Genomic DNA, 20,604 nt, shown 5'->3' with positions numbered 1-20,604 from the left:
TTTAAATATTTCTCCACAGTGTGATTATAATAAGCTGTGAATGCTGTGATAATAGTAATAACGCTTGAGTGATTTCGTTAATCGAGTGATCTCATCCGATCGAGCCAGGTGAATTGTATGCACGTGACGACGTAGACTTGGGAGGAATTCATGTTAACCACGTTCTTATATTAATCACACATAAAATATTACATTTTATCATAATTATTATAAATTATTGATAACTATTAATCTTTATTCAACTAAATTTTTAAATACATTATAGAATTTTATAACATAATATCGTATAATAAGAATGTTTCAACTATAAAAAATTGAATTAATGAACAAATCTTGGAAAAAATTTATAGTTAATCACATTTTTATATTAACCATTTATAAGATATTATCTTATCATAATTATTATAAGTTATTAATAATCATTAATTTTTATTTAACTAAATTTTTTAGTATATTATCGAATTTTATAACGTACTACTCGTACAATGAATCAATAAGAATGTTTCAGCTGTGAAAAATTGAATTAACTAACAAATCTCGCTAATGCATCAAGCAAACGTGTCTTTAACAAGGTTAGGTTAGGTTACGTAGTAAAATTGCTCCTCGCGTGTCGACCTCGCAACGCGATGTCGCTACGTTTCCTTCTTAAGCTAACAAGAAGTATAAACAAATTCCGATACCAGTATGTATGTGCGATTTTGTAGCATTACGTCACGCCACTGTACACAAATATATGTACGATTTATTTGTCTAGACTCTATCTGCAAGGCACAAAGCACAAAGCAACAGCTACTTTATTGCGAATAATCTGAATAATAATTATACATTGTTCGCAAAGAGATTCACGATTGCGTGCGAATTTCGCGATGCATACTTCAATTCACGTTTACGACCGCATTAATGTTACCAAATCTACATTGTAACTTTCTTTAATACGAATCTTTCTAGAAAGAATTTAATATGTAGGATGTTACTATTCCATGAGAAGTTAGTGAGCCTAATTAGCTGTCATTTTTAAACGCACATAAGTAACAGAAAAAAAAATTTTTAATAGAAAAAAATAAACAGTTTACATATAAAGTAAAAACGGTCGGAAATATTTGCATCATTAAATTTAATTAAACTTTATTTAATATCTCTTTTGACAAAAAAAGGTGTTAAATAAAGATTTTTTTTTTATTTGAAATATGTAAATATTATTAAGAATTTTTTTAGCATTTTGAAAATATATATAATTGATATATATAAGATTGATATTTTTAGAAACATTTAATTAAATGATACCAATATTTTTGATCATCTTTATATATAAATAAAACTGTCAAATTTCCTTTTATTAAAAAATATTTTATTTTCCTGTTCCTAATATTTAAAAATAACAGCTGATTAGGTTTAGCAACTTTCCATTAGACTCTGTATATTTTATTTTATATTACATCATTTATGTAGATCGAATTATCATTTCTATCATTCTCATTTTCTCTTTGTTTGTAAAAATAAAAGTACGATAAAGAGCACGTTTTAATTTACACCTACCTCGCGTTTAAGATAGAAAATCGAATTTATGCGAACATGACCGAAAACCGTTCCGCGTTATTAGTTACCGTAACGACTTCAAGCCGTCTTACAGCTGGAGTAATCTTTTCTTCTCCCTTTTCTTCTTCCTTCCCCCTCAGATTTCACGGTACCGCGAATGCCGCATGTGTTAAAAGCAAACGAAAGAATAGATAGACGGAAGTACGCGCACATGTATAAGAATTAACGGTTTATATAACCACCCGTATATAATTCTACGGTTGCGCCTCGCAAGCATAATTAGTATGAGACTCTGTTCATTACCCTTTGCGATATTACGCGTGTGTTTCGGGTCACTTGGATTGCTTTTCCTTCGTCTTATCATGACTCTGCTCTTTGTTCATTTTAATTTTCCTTCTACAATGAATAACGTCTAATCAAGATTAATAGATTCTTGGAAAATGATGCAAACTTATTGTACAGAAAGAATTGTGCATTAAAATGAATCATAATCTCATGCAAGACTAAATTATTTTAAAAAATTATAAATGACCTTACTATGAATTTAACAATTTAAATGTGAGCCTTTGAAATTTCTGGATAATTTTATTGATTTAATTTTATTTTCTATTATTTGAAAAGGGGAAAGAAAATCGAATATAAAGTTATTTGTGTAAAATGTTTTATTTTTAATGGATTATTTTATTTTTAATGGACAGTTCGTTATACAATATTTTACGATTAAAAATTTTTTTGAGGAAAATATTGCACAAAAAAAAGAGTTAATACTTCTTTTTATCATTTGTATTGAATATTGAAACTTGATCAAGTGATACACATATCAAGGAAGGAATGTGAATTAATCTATTATATTCAAATTATCAGACACCGTTCACTTATTGAAAACTGTCATCAAAAGATTATCCAATGACTTCTTGTTTGTGCATTAATTGTGAGAAAATTAACGGTCTAAACAGATATTTATATACTCATAATTCGTAGCAGTCGATTAATCGAATCAGCGGCGACTTCTCACATAGGAAACACGTAAAAATATGTTTTGTCATTTGCCATTTTGTCATTTGTGTTTAACGATGCATTAATATCGCTCATTAATTTCTAAACACACACAATATGCGCATAATCATGCGATTTTGTTTCGCCGCGAAAAGCAAAAAGTGACTAATTCCGGCTATCCTTCGATGTTACAGTCAACTGCAATCGTTTAATCATATAATTATCTGTATGCATAAACCAATAATACATTATAACTGATCTTTTCGGTACGAAGTCCGTATGCATGTTTAATTATCGTTATAAACTACTTCGTAGAATTCCATAAATTTGAATTAATTTGATCGCGTATAACTATCACATTTTTATTCTACATTTTTTGATGGAAAATATATTACAGCGCGCACTTTTTCCAAGAGGTTTAAAAAAAAAGTCATGTTACGAAGCAAATTTTCTTCTCTTTTTTTTATTTCTTTATGCTCTTTATATGTATGACACGAGATACAATATGTTTTATGTTATAATCGTGATGTGGAGAGAAACTAGCGATCGCTGAGCAGTATTAATTAAGAGTCGCTGTTGCAATCGAGCTCAATCGAAATAATGAGTTACTCAAACGAAAGAGCGACAAACGCCAGAGGGTCTTGAGTTTATCGCGCTTGTGGACGACCCCGACATGTATCAATAGCAGGTTTAATTGCGAATTTGACGGGGAAAGTTTGATTAAACGGCCATTATTCTAACGAGATAACGCATAATACTCTTCCCTCTATTTTCCATTTCGCTCGTAAATACAGCGTGAAATAAAAGGAAATTTATTTTTCATTCGTGAATTGTTTTTTGAACGTTGATCAAAATAAGGTATAAAATGAAAAGAACAAAGAGACGTACGCAACGTCATTATTGAACGTATCGTTATTGATGTATCATTGCAATAGTTACAAACAAGGAATATCTCTCGTACAAAAAAGTCTTTTTACATATTATTGCAAAACAAATTAAGTATATATTGTAAGTAGATATTACTGTAATATCATAATATCTTTATCTTCATACATGTATAGATGTTATTATTGAAAATTTTACAGACGTGAAATTTTATATTTATTTTTTCAATTTTACATTCGAAAGTACCATTTATTTCTGTGTCTAACTATTTTCTTTTCTTTAAATATAAGACGATTTCTTCTCGTGAGACTCCAATTGTAGCATTATAATTACTCGCTCGTTTATTTGATTTTTTTTCATCTAGCTTTTTTCTCGACCGACAAAAGTGATGAGCTACTCAAGATACTATCTCTTGTATTCGTTCCGCTCGACAATAGGATTCTCACGACGACCGTCGTGCACTAAAAAAACGATAAACGAACTGCACGTCTTTTCCGTTCATCCTCAGCTGCAGTTATTACAATACCCTGAATGCACAAAAAAACATGAAGCAATCGACTGACAATTGTAATACTTTCCGATTATAGTTTGGAGAACTTGGAGGCAGCAATTATTCAATATGACTTACGTAATCTCTGCAAAGGAGAAGTGCTACATACCGCAATAAAAATGCTGACAATTTTGTATTACGACCGCAGTTTTTCCTGGTTCACTCCAAGGTGACATTCTGATTATCTTGCGGAATATAGCAAAGTGAAATTTCTTATCAACACGGATATATGTTCACTCTATCTGTTACGAGAATTCGATTTACTCATTCGATGCTTAATCTTAATTTTATAATAATAATTTGCTGCTTAATAATAATTTTTCACAATTTAAACAAATTTAATGAAATTCATTGTAAATCCTAAAAGTGGAAATTATGCCAGGGAAAATCTTCTTGCCCGTTTTATACCTCGTAAATTTTCTCCCAAATGACAATCTGCAACATTTAGCATGAAGATATTACGTTGACACAAAAAGCATTTTTTTTTTAAATATGCAATTTACAATCATTTTATATCTCTAACTATGCAATAGAATTTTTTCGAGTGAATCATCTCGTGTCAATTTCGTATGATATCGTGCCTGGCTTCTCGATAATACTACGTGATTGCAGGTATTTGTTACCGTCGAACAAAAGACCTCGCGCCAACTATCGCGCTAATCGTGAGTCGCGCATCGCGGCACACGCGCATAACTACATTTTTACTCTTATTTTGAATGAATGTGGATTCATTGACGCGGCATTTATCGATATCATATCTCATTCGAATTTAAATTGAACGATAAACAAACATTTTTAATTAACGAAAATTGACGTTAAAAACGATAAATGATTATACAATGTTAAAAAGGCTGATATATTATTCTAATTTAAAACTTCATTTTATTCTATCATCGAAGTGGACGCAAATAGAGAGGAGCAGCTGATTTATTTCGAAATAAAATGATTATTGATAGAAGTGCGTTGTGCGTAATTTATCGCAATTAAAAATCCCTTTTTTGCCTCGATGTTCAGTTAACAAGATCGTAGCGCGCTCGCTTGAAAATTGGTGGCTCCGCTCTTTTATAGCCTTCGTAGACACTTTTAGAGTTTGTTCCTTTGCCTTGGTAACAGAAATGAAGACGTTCCATCCGACTTTTCTAACACAGCCAAATGCAATGTGCCACGTGACGATGGATGCGCCTTGTCGAGCGCGACGTTTCGCTCCATAAAGGACATTGTCAAGAAGCAGTGGCGGTGGTTATCGCGAGTAAATGTGGGCGTCCCGAGGAAATACATCCTTCATGTGTTCGGACAGACAAAACACACACACACACACACACATCTTTTTTTAACCCGTGGTAAAATATTGATTGCCCGGATATCTGTGTATTATTTCATTTAACCGTCACACCTGCCGCACACTTCTGAAAATAATCTTTATTTTTCTTTGTTTTTCTTTTCCTTCTAGAAGTATTTTACCTCGCTGACGTATAGCAAACGTACTCTCCATCACACGGAAAAATCTAATGAGAACAATCATTGTTGTGAATCATCCAGAAATTGATTCGGGAAAATTTTTGTCTTATTTAATAAATTCTTTGCATGATTTTTATCAACTTAATCTTGTCATCTCAATAATTCTTTTCATTACACACTATATCAACATTTCGTATGGCGGTGATTTCTTTTATTATTCCTGATGCAATTTATTAAAGAACGTATCATTAATTTACACGGTAAAGTTTATCATTGAAGTACATATCTCCCGAGCATTCTTAACTGACGCTCGCAGCCACGTCATTCTCCTGCTTTCTCGACCGCAAATCCTCATTTGCTGACGAGGCCGGTCATTTCGTCGGTTTTTCTACGGTCCTCTAACGAAGTCCTTCGCCGGTATTCGCAATGGCGCGGCCGCGTGTCGGTGCATTGCGTGTCGCACGCGAAAACTGCGAACAATGCAGCATCGCACTGACATACCAGTCAGTACGAACATACGTACGCGCTAGTAGTAAGTTTTTATCATATACTGCAAACTGCAGTACCGGGCAAATTTATCAATTCATTGCAGCAATAAATAAGAAAACCGAAGAATCGAATAATAAAAAAGAAAACTAACGTATATTTAGCATTATTTTGTAACTATGTTATTAGTGTATTAAATAATCTTCATTATAGAGCACATTACGATCCTGTTTTGCATATATTGATTTGAATTAAAACTATATTATTCTGTATTGATCGTGTTCCATCATGTATAACCAAGTTCGTGATATACTTGTCATTCACTTATCTACATAACAAATTAGAATTTTTTTATTCGTCATCCTACTGGCACGCACCGTACCTATAAAAACAGGCTTCTTTCAACATTTTAACAAGAAAGAATAGTGTAGCTTCTATCTAACATGTGTCAGTATATTACACTGCCTAATGATTAGTAATTCCTTTTCTTACCTGCTTGCTTATAACATCCTGACATTGACATTATGTCTCGACGAAAGTCTGGCGAGCGTCCAAAATATTTCCAAATGTTTATGACACAGTTTGGAAACACTAAATTGCTAAATTTGTTCGTGCGAGAGGTAGGCAGAGTATCTATAAGCTGTGCTCTCGATTGTTCTCAGAATTGTTTTGATCGATATAAATCATTCAGATAATTCAACACGTAAGAACTTCGTGATATATTCCACGAACCGTAAATTCCATATAGTGCTTTTATGCCACAGAAAATAATGTATAATTTCAAATTTTTAGTTGAATCGATCAAACATTGAATTGCTTGCAACTTTTAACGTTTATTCTTATTTTTTTTATTAATTGATTTCCATTGACATTTATAACAGAAATGTTTTAATAATCAATAAAATTATTGTTTTAAATACCAATAGATTTATTGATGGTGATAATTAATTTTCTGTTTGAAGAATTTACAAGTTGATAGAAAAATTTTGAAGATATTTATAACGATGAGAGAAATTTAGAATATATCTAATATTTTAAATACATGAAGCGTGAAGTGCTTCTATATATAATATTCCAAGATTTATAGAGCTTATCTTGACGATTCTTTCTAGAATGCTTGTGCATGAGGCGTGGCAATAGTTACGAATTTACGAGAGCAAATAAAGATATGAAACAGCACAAAACAAGCGCACTTGAGCTTATTAAATAAACGAGAAACGTACGCGATTTAAGTGAGTCAGTTAATCCGCATGTATTTGTGTCTATTAAGCATTTACGACGTATATGTAAATTTTACGTTTTCTATCTCCCACTTGTTTTAATTCCATTTATAGAATTGTGTAAAGAGGATTAAAAAAGGGATCGATTTTTGCTCAAAGAGGTGTAAGTAAAAGGAAGTATTTTTTGTAGATTTTGACTTTCTAGATACGACAGAGTTATTAAAAAGTTCATGGCGTTTGAAAAATACCTCGAAAATTAAGCATGAACATTGAAATTTGGATAAATACACCACATATTCATGCTCAATTTTCGAAGGGTTTCTCAAACGCTAATTCTTTAATTATTTTATGCAAAAAGTCCAAATTCACAAAAACTATTCCTCTTATTTATACCTTTTTAGGTAAAAGTTGGTCTCTTTTTAATATCCTCCTTTCATTACGATTATATCAGTGATGTCGAAGTATTCTATGACTTCGTTTAAAGATCTTTTAAAAAAAGGATTAAAATATTTCTTCATCCGTAGTTAATCACTTCTTTAATGGCTATTTTCGTTACGGTCTATTAAGTTGGATTTTTATTATTTCAATAATTTAGAACCGTTGCACTCGAAAATAAAATGCGATAACATTTACATTTCACAGTTTTATCACTCACCACTATTATCATATCACATATTTGATAACTCGAAACCAACCGGAAAATAATAATTTGAGTTATTTTTACACTTTAACACAGCATGGGTTTCTTGATATATTTTATTCGTTACCTGGCTCTGTGTGTATAATATATATAAGATTCTTGGCTCGACGATCATCAATGTCGAGTGTTAGGTAGACACGTTATCGCTTATCAGAATCTATCGCTGATAAATGGCGTAACGAAGTTGAGGCCGGCTTCGAGTGCTTATCGCCACCTTTCGAGAAATGGACCCAGTTCGTCACAATCGGCCGTTCTCCACGCAACCTTTTAATATCGCCTCTCTTTTGTTCTTTCGCTCGTCCATTTCTTCCTTTTTTCGGGATCGACGTTCTCTCAAGAGAAAGATCGAACGCGGAGTGAGTGTTACATACTTGAACGACTTCGAATAGATGTAAATTCGTATGTGCCATATGTGACGTGTGCGGCACGCATCGCGCATATGTCACGCAACTGATAGCGTGTACAATCATTAATTGGCGAAAATTCGTGCTCTACAATTTTTCGAATTACAATTTTTAATTTTGAAAAATATACATTGCCATGTGTATTATTGAATAAAACGTAGTGCTCAAAAATCGGCATATTTAGCTGATAAAAAGAAATTTTTTGACGTAATTGCTTTCCTTCTTTTTCGACCACAAAAAAATAGTGACGTAATACGTCTTTTCTCAAAAATTATATTAATTTAATATTTGAATACATCAAACATATCGTATTCAATATACTTTCAAATTTTATATATAGATTGTTTGAAAAAATTTCTTGAATTTTCACGTAATCGTTCTTTCGAAATGTCAATTAAAATAAAAGTAAATTTTTATTACCACCATTTTATTATCATTTTTATTCTCTAGAACTTTTACTTAAAAATTAAAAATTGAGCCACTCTTTTTCAAGACTGGTTCAATTTTTACTCTTTAGAATAAGATTCCACTCCAAAGTATTCAGAGAGTATTTTTAAGTATTTTTTTATTGGAGTTTTTATAATCTGTATTTTTTTTTTTATCATTCATCAGTCTTGTTGTTGTATTTTTATAATCACTGTAGATTAAATAGTACAGCATTCCGCTTGTTTAAGGATTAGTCGAAATTTTTCATCTGCGATCATCCGGGAAGTTCTTATGATCTAATCATTTCTTAATCGCGGGAAGAGAAACGATCACCGTTACGAAGTCGCTTATGCGAAACAATGAGAATTTCGCAATGTTATTGGATGTTCCGACAGCAATTAATAAATACAAAGGCAGATCTGGGCCTCTTTATTAAAGCTTTAGTCGCGATGATTACGCTGTACTTCGAACAATTATGCTTCACCGGAACTCTCTCAATCTTCATGAAAAAGATTTCCTTGCAACACAAATTTGCACTAGAAATATATAAGGTGTACAATCTCTCACTATATTTTCTGACAATCTACAGATTTTGTAACTAACTAACACAAAGCAATCTAAATTTTTAAATAAATATATTCATTAGAGTCGTCTTATGAAATAGTATCGGAAATATTAAGACAATAGTATTTATTAAGTAATAAATGATGGAGAATAAAAAGTTGTGAAAATTTTTTAAGGATTTTCATTAATAAGCCGACAATAAACTTCTATTTTTTTCTTCAGTTTTAATCGGATATAATTAATTAAATTTTAAGACTCGCAATTGAATTTAATGTTATTTATCAAAAAGTTACGAAGATAAATAAAACCACACAAATTGTTTAGAAATCCATACAACTTTTCGCAGAGAGAAGTTTCTCTTTCAGGAAAAGCCTGCGAATACCCCGTATAATGTCTTTGGTCTATAAATCCTCTTTAATCTCCGTATTCTATTCCGTTTGTTCGCGATTTATGATTCTATTGCCTCATTGAAAAACAGCGTCGGTGTTTGCGTCGGTCGTTCGACAAGTTCTCTTCGACATCTTTCGACGAATTGGTTGAGTAAGATATATACTATCTTGACAAATAATCGAAAATTTCAGTTGGTCTGCAAATTGATCAGCCAATATATCTTTTAAAGTGAAGTATTGTAGCATTATAATATTATAGCATTAGTTAGTCTTCTTTTATTAATTTAAATGTTTTTAGTACCTGTCTATCTTTAAATGTCTATAATCAAAAAGATATTGTTATCTCTACCTTTTAATCTTATAATCTATCACATATACGATATTCACAAGTGACGAAGCTTTAGTTTTACGAGTTAATATAGATGGCAAAAATAAATCCTCTTATAAAATCTTGATTCAGAAACTATGGAAGTTTTAAAATAATCATAAATACTATCTATATTATTATCTTTAAAAATATAACAATTTGCAACTAAAAAATTACACTCGTTCTACATCCATTTTTTTTGCAACAATTAAAAATGTATGTCTAATACCGAAAAAATTTTTGTTTATATCATAATATTAAATCATTAAAGCCATGTAAGGATTGAAGGAAGAACTCATTACATATATTATAATTTTTTAATATGTATTTAATATGTATAAATACAACCTGATTATTCTGTCTCCATATTCGTGACAATTGATTGATTATCTAAAATTATTATTATATAAAAATTATATTTAACATTAACTCATATTAGGGAGCAATTTTATTAACATTTATTTGTCATTGGCCGTTGAATTTTTCAAGTTGCCGTAATTTTTACATCGTGTAACTATAATACTTTCGAAATATGTTTAATTTCCCAAGTTTGGCAAAACGGCTTCTCTACTCTTCAATGTATCGAAGAGGATTCAATTTCTCCCCTTTCCAGATTTTCTCATTTCAATCTCGGAGCGAATTTCCGCCTGACTGCTTCATCTGAGAGAACGAACAGAAATATTCGTAAAGTACAAAAATTGGCTGCTTCATTTATATTCTATTTTGTTAACCATTTTATCAAAGAAAAATCACTATAGAAAAGAAAATTAACATTTAAAAGTCGCTTGAATTTTTACCTGCTTACGTGTATCACATTTATTAAATCTTAATAATTTAATTCAATCGGTGAAATAATTGAATAGAATTCTCAAATATAAAAGACGATTGGATGTAATACGAATTGTGTATTTCCACGAAAATATTTTTACGTAAATTAATTTAATGCTAAACACCGTTTATTATATGCATCTTGACTTTTGAATAATGAATTTTTCTTAGGTCTCATAAAACGTCAATCGTTCATGACATTAACCATGGAAGGAATAGTTTTTATCTCATTGTTAATTAATAAACGAGGTGAAACTTGTAAAAAGTCATAAATATACGCGTTTTTATCGTCTCTAAAACGTTTCTGCGTACGACATATAGCTCTTTTCTCGATATCTTTATATCTTGGATTTCTCTCTCAATTATTTCGATAAAAATAATATTTATGACATTCATGAAATCAATATTTTTCTTTCTTTCCTTTATTAATAGATTACTATCGAATTTATTTGTCGACTTGCTAACTTAATAAAAAAGTCTTATTTATATTTTGTACTTGGTACATATTACATATATGTGACAAAATTTGCATATTATTTTTATATCAATTTAATAGTATCGTTTGATTAATATCTAAGTGTTCATTGAAACTCCTTTTCATAATAGATTTTTAAATGATTCTTTCATATATATATATATATATACACACGAAATGTACAAAAATTTTCCAATGTGTATTTGATTTAACAATTTCGTTCTATTAGTGTTATAATCAACATCTAAATTGCACACAGATAAAAATACGCATATTTACAATTCTCCGAGCTTTATTCACGTTTACTCGTATTAAACCATAGTAATCTACGAGATTGCGAGCGTTCCTGTGTAGCTATCTGCTTTATTGTCTACAACGTTACGATTGCAAAAAAAGCCAACACAGTGGCGTCATTCAATAAAGCTTTATTCTCCTATCTACAAAAAAAAGCCTATCCGTACCGCTTGTTCGCTTATTGATACATGTGATTGTGAATCGAATGAAGGTATAAAGAAAGGAAGAGAAATGGATCATGATTCGTTCTCAGGTTCTGGGTTCTATGTGATATTTAGTGATGATCGTCGCAGTGCTTGACATCTTCCTTAAAAAGAAAAACACGAATCTTCTTCTTGACAGAAACTAAATCTTCCATGCTGCGTCATTGATCGGTTTGGCCGTTGAATCGATGTTGAAGATTTATCATTGCCCGAGACATTACCTACGAAGGATTGTCTTAAGAAGACGAGATCAAAGAGGAGTGTCTAAGAAACAGCAACGGCGACCAATTCCCGTATTCGTTCTCACGTGAGATATCTCGATGATGAACGATCGAGAGAGTCCATTCGTACGAACACAGGCCAGCAGAAGTTTGATTCGGCCACAGACAGGTGCACGAAAGTTCCTGATGCCGTCGCCCGCGGATAAGACAGTGCGCCACCTGGCGAATCGACAGACTGTTGGTGAATCGGAAATGAATCCGATGGGCACATCGAAACGATTGTCAGCACCGCATACACCCTTGGAGAGTCTGAAGCAATGGGAACTGGTAGAGAATGACAAGGGTTTGCAAGTAGTTGAGAAACGGGCTTTAAACCCTATCAGATCTAAGGAAATGATCCCCACGAGTCCACTCTACGTGAGAGACTCCTCAGCGAAGAGACTCCTCAGCGACACGAACATGGACGCAAATCTGGAGGAGAAATTGAGAATCTTCAATGAATCGAAGATTCTCCAACCAATTGGATTTTCGTTTGGCCAACAAAGGACGAATTTAACACCACCCATTCCATCATTGGTAGAGCCCAAGGCGCCTCTTAGTCTCGATTTGATTCTGAAGCAACAACAAATAGCATCGACGGGTACGACACTCGAGAGTACCGACATGCTGCAACGATTGGAGCAGCAAGTTAAAGCCATCGAGATGAGCACGATCGCCGCGAGGACGCGTCAACTGGAGAATAGTTCGGATTTCGGAGCGGAAGTTCAGCTTAGATATCGAGAACACGAGGATTTGCTGCGAAACGTCACCGATGATGAGGCCGAAGGGTAAAATATATACTCTATCTACATCATATCATCCCTGTACTCATTGACACTATCATCGATATCTCTTTTATTATTCATCATTAAACAGCATTTGCACATCTGATCTTGTATTTTCTTTTCTTATTCTTCTAAATACAAAGCAATTTCAGTAACACATATATTTGAGAAATTTATTGAAAAAAAAAATCCTTAACTTTTTCTAAAATATTTAAAAACTATCTGTTTTTATTTACAATCGATTTGAAATAATCATTTTCATTGAGAAGAAATAATAAAAGTGTCAAAACGGATCTTAAGAATAATTTATCTTTATCCCGATAAAAAGATTCAAGATTGATCGAATTTCGAAATTTAATAGGCATCCACCCACATGATCGATCATACCTCAGTCTTTGCACGTTATCGAAAAGTTCGAGTCATAGCATTTCAATCGGTCAATATCCGCACACATACAAACGCACGCAGACGATCTGTTAGTACATTTACAGAGTAGCCTTAGTGATAATTGAGGAAATCGTCGTCCAACCTCCGCTTGATCCTCATCGCCGCGTCGATTACCTATACATACCTAATTCACACAATTGACTGTCCGTTTACACCCACACATGTTCTTTTCTTCACAATTGACATTTAATTTACGCAATGTTGCAACCGTACAACGATTCATTCTGTGATTTCCTGTCAGTTTGTCACATTACACGTAAATCATAATAAATGTTTAACCAGAAAAAATCAGTAAAGATTATACTGAAAAAAAAAAGATTCTGACCATAGTTATCATATATTGAATGAAATAATTTTAATTAAATGTTCAATAAATATAATCAAAAATAAATTTTACTTTTCTAAACAAACTTTAGTAAGTATTCCCAAACATAATATATCACCGTTTGAAAATATTACTAATATTTAGAAAAGTAAAATTATTTTTAGTTAAATGTTAACTTAACATTTGATAATTGATTTAAATTATTCCACTCAACATTTGGCTATTACCAGATTCTTTTTTCAATATACGTGTTTGCAGAAACAGATATTTCGATAAATAAAGAATCTACCGTGTGTCACTGAATATCAGCACTTTAAAAAAATATCGATATGTGTTTAACATTAATCATGCGGTGTCTATATAATTTTCTTCGTGTTAGTGTTAATATTAACACCAACATAGTGTGGATTGATAATACTCATGTTGTTAAATAAAGTATGTTGATGTTAATATTAAAATAATGAGAATTATATCACATAGAGTTATTTTTTAGAGTGCACAGATCTTTTCGATAATTGTTTGTTGATAAAAATGTCAAGATAGTATTTTCTGAATTATAAACGATGGAAAATAAACGGTTTTGCATGAATTCTATTGGTGTACAAAACAAATAATAAAATGTTATTTTCCAATTGATTTTGAGTGGACTGTATCGGTAACAATGTTTTCAATTAAAAATTTCGATATCATGAGATTTAATATTGAAAATTAGAAAAGTGTTTACCATTTATATCCAAATACAACATTTTTCTTGTTACGTTTAAAACAATGTCTCTCTATTCCATATTATCACAAAACACTTTAATCACAACAAATACTTATACTGTATAGTCTGTTATCAATGATCATACTCACTATACTCACTATATACACGACACCATATCATAAAACATTAAATCAAAAGAAGAATTATTATGAAACATGAACGAAAAAAAGGACCTCACTGTTGCACCGTGGAGATGCAACGCGGAACTCCACCGGAAATGCCGGCATTGTGCCAAAGAAGCCTACCGTTAAGTTGTCTAGGACTGCTTCGGATACGCGACGGGGACAAGAAACGGAGATGAGAACACAATCTAGAATGCCGCAAACTCGCGCAATCGTCCGGCCGATAGTTACCAAAAAGGATCACCAGCGTCAACAGCAATCACAACAGCAGAACAACACGATGACCGTCCCACTCAGACCGTTGTCAGACATGCAGAAGGGTATTCAGAGCGAGAAGGAGGTAGATATTTAATATGCTTATATATATGTATAGGCATCGATTGCAGCGTTATCACGTTTAAACATTATCAAACATCTTGCCGATAAGATAATTTCTATCTGATTTACAGAGAGGAACAAAAGACTCGCGTTAATTTTTAATGTCTATCGTATATATTAATAATTGGACATAATAATTGGACTGTATAATATTATGTAGTTATAATAACTTTGTTATATCGAGGATTATTTAGCGATACTTGTCACGAGTCGAAATCGCCATAAATCAAATGAGATACTTGATAGTTAACGATAATGACATAATTATTAACACTAACATAAATATATTAGTTAGAATCATGGCGCATAAAAAAACTTAAGCAGTAAGGAAATCAACATGTTGGAGTGGCTACTTATATTATGGCTTACATTATGGCTTTAAGATCTTTATTGTGATTGGTTAGTTTGCTTACTGCTTAAGTTTTTTTGGCTCTTAAGAAATAAAAAATTAAATTAATAATAAATAAAATTGCAAACGCAAGCATAAGTAAAGGAGAAATGTTAAAAACAATACGCGATCCGCAGCCACGCGCGGATTTTACGATTGCCCGTATATGTACATATATCGACGATGTGACGAATCAAGTGCAAATGGAATGGTAATGTAAATGCATTTCCATACTTACGTCACACGTGTGACTCGTTTCATCAGTTCGATCTAAAATAATCCGGACGATTTCCCCGCTTCATTGAAGCGTCGTTTAGTCATTACAACGATCGCGCAACCTGTCGAAGCTAATTATTCCACATATGGAATGCATTTGAAATATTTTGAAAATTTCAACGAGCAATATTTTTTTCTTTTTAAAAAAATTTATTTAAATAAAAATAATATAAAATATAAATAAATCTTTTTGTGTAAAATATAAAAACTTACTCAAGTGAAATATTTATTTTGCATGAATTATAAAATTAATTGAATTCAGAAAAATATTTTCAATTATTTTAAATAATCTAATTATTTAAACAAGTCGAACATGTTTCTTTGACAACTTATGGAAAATATCGGAGGTAAAATAAAATAAAATAAAAAATATAGTTTTTCGAACAAATTTTTTTATGTCGATATAAAACAACGAAAGTTATAACTTTTAATATTGTATGTCATGTCGACTCGATAAGCTGGCAATATATCTGGAACGGGATTTACATCTGTATTAACTTCGTGTTGTACCATAAAACAAATTTCAGATGCACCCCACGAAACGGAAGTGCTAGCTTTATTTTACGTCATTTCCTATTTTCCCATTTTCGTCGCTGACACATAAATCGTAATCTTCGTAGAAATCCAGCATCAGCAGTTTTCTCGTATCGTAACTTTCGATGATTATCATCTTTAATTTAAAACGGCTAGTTTCCATTTATAATATATGGAACAATATAAAGTTCTAAATATAAATAAAGAGTTATATAAAGAATAAAAACTAATATATAAAATTTAATTAGTTTATGCCAATAATATTGATTAATCATGATTTACGCAACGATTGCATTTTTCATCGCGATTGAAATGCTGTTCACAATAGCAAATTTATAACAAATTCTTTGCAAAAAAATAGGTTTCTCAAAGTGATATTTATTTTTCTCTTAACGAGATACGATAGTAATTTTAAAATTGCAAAAAACATATTATCATTAACGTGTTATTAATTTAGATAGATTCTAATGCGTTGAATTATTTTTGCGTTAGAATAAAAAAGAGAAAGCAGCCGAAAATCAGCTGGCTCTTTTGTTTAATAGAACATCTAAATAGAGTTTTACTATTTATTTGCTTTCACGTATAAGCGTTTCTATTTTCCGTAGAGAATTCGCATCAACTTGGATCTATTCTTATCTTCCTTTTGCGTGAAGTGGATGTCTGCGACTCTTCTCTCATCGTTATTTTTTCAGTCGATTGATCAGCTGACTGAACGCGCTCTCTTTCTGTTACCTCTTTCAGAAACTTTGACTTTACCCTCTTCATATTAACTCTCGAGTATTCTCACCTAAGTATCCGACGAGAAAAGAAATTAATGCTCTCTTACAAGCACAAAAATAAAATATTGTTAAATTAATTACTTGAGTGATTTATCCTTTTAAAAATCCTTTTAAAGTGTTAAAATTGATACTGTCTTGATTTATTCTTTATCACATGTATCATGCAGTTCTTAAGTCTATAGTGTCGTTATAATTTAGAACGCTAATGATAGCAAATCTTATCTTTTTATAAGTCTGTTTTCAAATTTTTTTTTCTATGTATAAATGCAACCTTAATTAAAAACTCTGGAAATACTTTTTAATATTTTTAATATTAAAATTGAACAAAATTAATAATATATGTGTTTTTAATGACATTAAACATATTTAATCTCATATATAGCGCTAGATTATGTTCCGATAATCTTCTCGGTGTTTATAGTAGTAGTTGATTCGAGCAGCTGACGAGGCGAAAAGCCTCGTTGCTAGGTAGGAGGATGATAAAGGTGAAGATGTAGCATCCCACTCTTTACATCCCACAGATGCGTGCGTCATCATCAGGATGTATGTACATATCGATATCTAAGAATTAGAGCTGTCGATATCTTTTCATAGATATAGAGAGCAGAAAGTTCAATCTTTTCTACTTTCAGTGTTTTTTTATAAAACAGTGTTATATCAATTTCTTTTTTTATTCCAAAATGCCAATATTATAATAACTAGTAGTTACCAAATGTTGATTGAATTAATGTCAATTAAATGTTTGATTAACATAACTAGAAATAAAATTTTATCTTCTCAAATATTTAATAAGATCATCAAACGTAATAATATAACTGAATATTTAGTAATAATTATTAGTAATAATTATAAACTAAATATTAAAAACATAAAATTATTTTTGATTATATTTATCAAACATTTGATTGAAATTATTTCACCTAAAACATTTGATAGTTATTACTAGATTCTTTTTACAGTGTATATAACTATCTCTCTTACAAGTTTAATAATCATAAAAGAAAAGTCATTTCTTTTATAGTGTGTGTTAAATATTTCATTTTCTTTAGGACGCTTGCGCTTTGCGACATTCAGTCCGATCAGCTGACCAGCTTGAAACCTTCTGTTATCTCAACTGTGAGCAGCACCCTCAGTTAAAAGAGTAAAATGAAACAAACGTGTGTCAGTGGTTCCCACTTTCTGCGACGCATGCGTTCTTCGATCGAAAGGGATGGCAGAGAGAGAGAGTGGGCGACGTTGAGGCTAGGCATTCAAGGGTGGTTCTCTTGCACGTTTCCACCGGGGGGTGGTGCCGTGTATTGATTCTGCCTTTGCATCCCTCAGTTGTGTGGTCTCTTCTCCGAGGGTGGTTCGTTTCGAGGGTGGAAAAGAGAAAAGGCAGTCGCGTACGGTCGTCGTCGGCGTCGACGACGACCAGAGCAACTGTCTCGCGTTTCTCAATCAGTCTTCTCGTCTCATCACTCCTCTCTCTTTCTTTCTCTCTTTCTCTTTCTTTCTCTTATGAACACAAGGCAGTGTTTGATAATTGTGACATAGAAAGATTTGCGAACAGTGACATCGCATCTGCCTTTGATAAGAGCTCAAAGACCCTTGACGGAAGTGGATACATCTTGAAGAATATATCCTGCGACACCTAATATGATATTGAAACTCCTATCGGATTCACACAGTTTCGATAATCACCTACGAAAGCATTAATATACATCACTAATTTGATTATATTATCATTAATTGTCAGTGAACTATAATTGATTGGATCGATGTTAAATGTGAACTGTGCTGGTGAGAGATGGTGTTGCTGACGTTTTGCCATATTATCATTAACCGAAGGTTGATGAGATAGCGATTAGTATAGTCATACAGTGACGTCTGAAAAAATAACGTACATGTGACACGTCTTCGTTGAATTGGATTTGATTGCAATTGTATTTAGAATTGATTGATAAAAATCAAAAGCGATTTATATATTTACATCTAAGTTATTTTTATTGAAACAGAATTTTTCCAAAACTATTGTCCACTTTTTCATTAAAATTAAATTCTACGGGAATAGAGCAAGCTTTCTACAAATAACAAATCAATGCAATACGAGTTATTCTAGTTGAGTATAAATATCATCTTCGAGGATTCAATTTGCAGTTCAATCATCAATACCAGTACAAAGAGTGCCTAATGAAACATATCAGGCACTGATGTTCGCTGAATTACGTCATGTATTTTGTAAACGAGTTCGCGCGCGGTAAAAAAAAGAGATTTATCACTTGAGAAACGTAATTCAAACGTTATTAGAAAAGAGAAGTGCCCCTTTAAATCGAGATACCAAAGTCAGCGGCCGATTATACTTATTTGTTTCTTCAATCGGAGATCAAAGTGTTTGCCTAACGACAGATGGTGGTGCTATAACAATCAGTTTATCATTCAAATACAGTAGTGATTTTTACACGACACTGCTTTTGATAAAATGAACCAGCGTGACGATACACTTCGCGAGTTGACTCATCGTTCGACCTTTCAAAACGATCGACCACGGAAACTGTTCATCACAGTTGGTCTTCGTTATCGAAGAAGAATCGAGAATTAAGTTATTTCTATCTTTAATAAAATAAAGGATTAGAAAAAAGACAATAAGAGAGAATTGTGAAATAAAACTACAGTGATCAAAGGGCATAATATAACAGCTCGCGTATTAAGATCCACGATCTATATCTTGCCATGTTGAATTTTTTCGGCATATTCTCGTGTTATCGGCAGTCAGACAGAACAACTAATCTACTGACGGTTTAAATCGTGCGCATGCGAGCACGAAGAACTGGTTTACCGTCGGATCCGACATCGATCCGGCGTCCATCGATTGTCTAATTGGGATTTACAAATAGTCAAACTGGCGGCTTCTAAAGTTGCGGCCACCACCAACTCGCGCAAGATGGTCACACGTGGCTTCTTGCGGGTAATATCTAAATCCTGTGAAATTATTATTAAATTGTTGTCCTGATTACTCTTTTTTTCTCTGCTTTTCATTACATTTGCGTATAAATAATATATTTTTACCTAAGTACAGCTTTTATTTCAATTCTTGATGCCTCTTTCAATTCAAAGGCACGTATCTGACTGGTTGCGAGCATAACGCATTTAAATACTTCGATTTCTTCATAAATACGCTCGTCACATCAATGTTCTGCCGTTTTTCTTTTCTTTTCTATTTTTTCTTTTATTATTGGTATAGAGAAAAGAAATAAAAAATCGTATATGCAACGTCAACGTAACGCAACGATTGTCCTCGCAATTAATACGAAAGTCCAACGTGTTTCACTCGGAACAATCTGTATCTGGTGTATTTTAACAAGCTTTAATTAATTCCATTGACAATGGCCGCCGCCGTGCCTGGAAGTGTCAAGTGCGGCCGCGCAGGCATGTGCGTATGCGTAAATAAATGCGATATTGTGCGAGGAGGGAGAGAGAGATTCGTGATATTCCTCGCGATGTAGCATTCTCGAGGAATGTGCGCTGAGCTCTTAACGAGCGTTTGCCCCGTATTTCTCATGCCTCATTCCATGACTTTAAACGCCGCGCTCGGAGATGCGACCTAAGTTTCTGAAATAGTTGGCTATTTACGACGCAACTTTGCACGGCGTTCTCCCGTTTCTCGAAATAAATTAGTACGCACGATATACTTATAGCGTTTAAAATAATTTATAAATTATTGAATTTATTTAGATTATGCATTATATTATGTAAATCTATGAATAACTTTTAATTTAATTAA

The 20,604-nt window shown here is 32.3% G+C and overlaps 1 protein-coding gene across 11 annotated transcripts in view; it reads left to right on the top strand.

Annotated features, from left to right (window-relative positions):
• The window catches only part of LOC108684076 (serine/threonine-protein kinase MARK2-like), a 103,446-nt gene that overhangs the window by 64,423 nt on the left and 18,419 nt on the right, over nt 1-20,604 (top strand). For 9 of the 11 annotated variants that reach the window (XM_018188129.1, XM_018188136.1, XM_018188126.1 and 6 more), the window contains exons 1-3: nt 8,171-8,187; nt 11,921-12,829; nt 14,535-14,826. The exons of the other annotated variants lie outside the window; for them this stretch is intronic. In XM_018188129.1, coding sequence (XP_018043618.1) covers nt 12,102-12,829; nt 14,535-14,826 — 1,020 coding nt within the window. In that variant the 5' untranslated portion in view covers nt 8,171-8,187; nt 11,921-12,101. Of the gene's footprint in view, nt 1-8,170; nt 8,188-11,920; nt 12,830-14,534; nt 14,827-20,604 lie in introns of those variants that run through there. 11 annotated transcript variants of the gene reach the window in all.

Source organism: Atta colombica, unplaced genomic scaffold, assembly GCF_001594045.1.
Source record: "Atta colombica isolate Treedump-2 unplaced genomic scaffold, Acol1.0 scaffold126, whole genome shotgun sequence".
NCBI lineage: Eukaryota > Metazoa > Arthropoda > Insecta > Hymenoptera > Formicidae > Atta > Atta colombica.
Note: the sequence above shows the minus strand (reverse complement) of the source record. Positions and strands in the feature narration are given on the sequence as shown.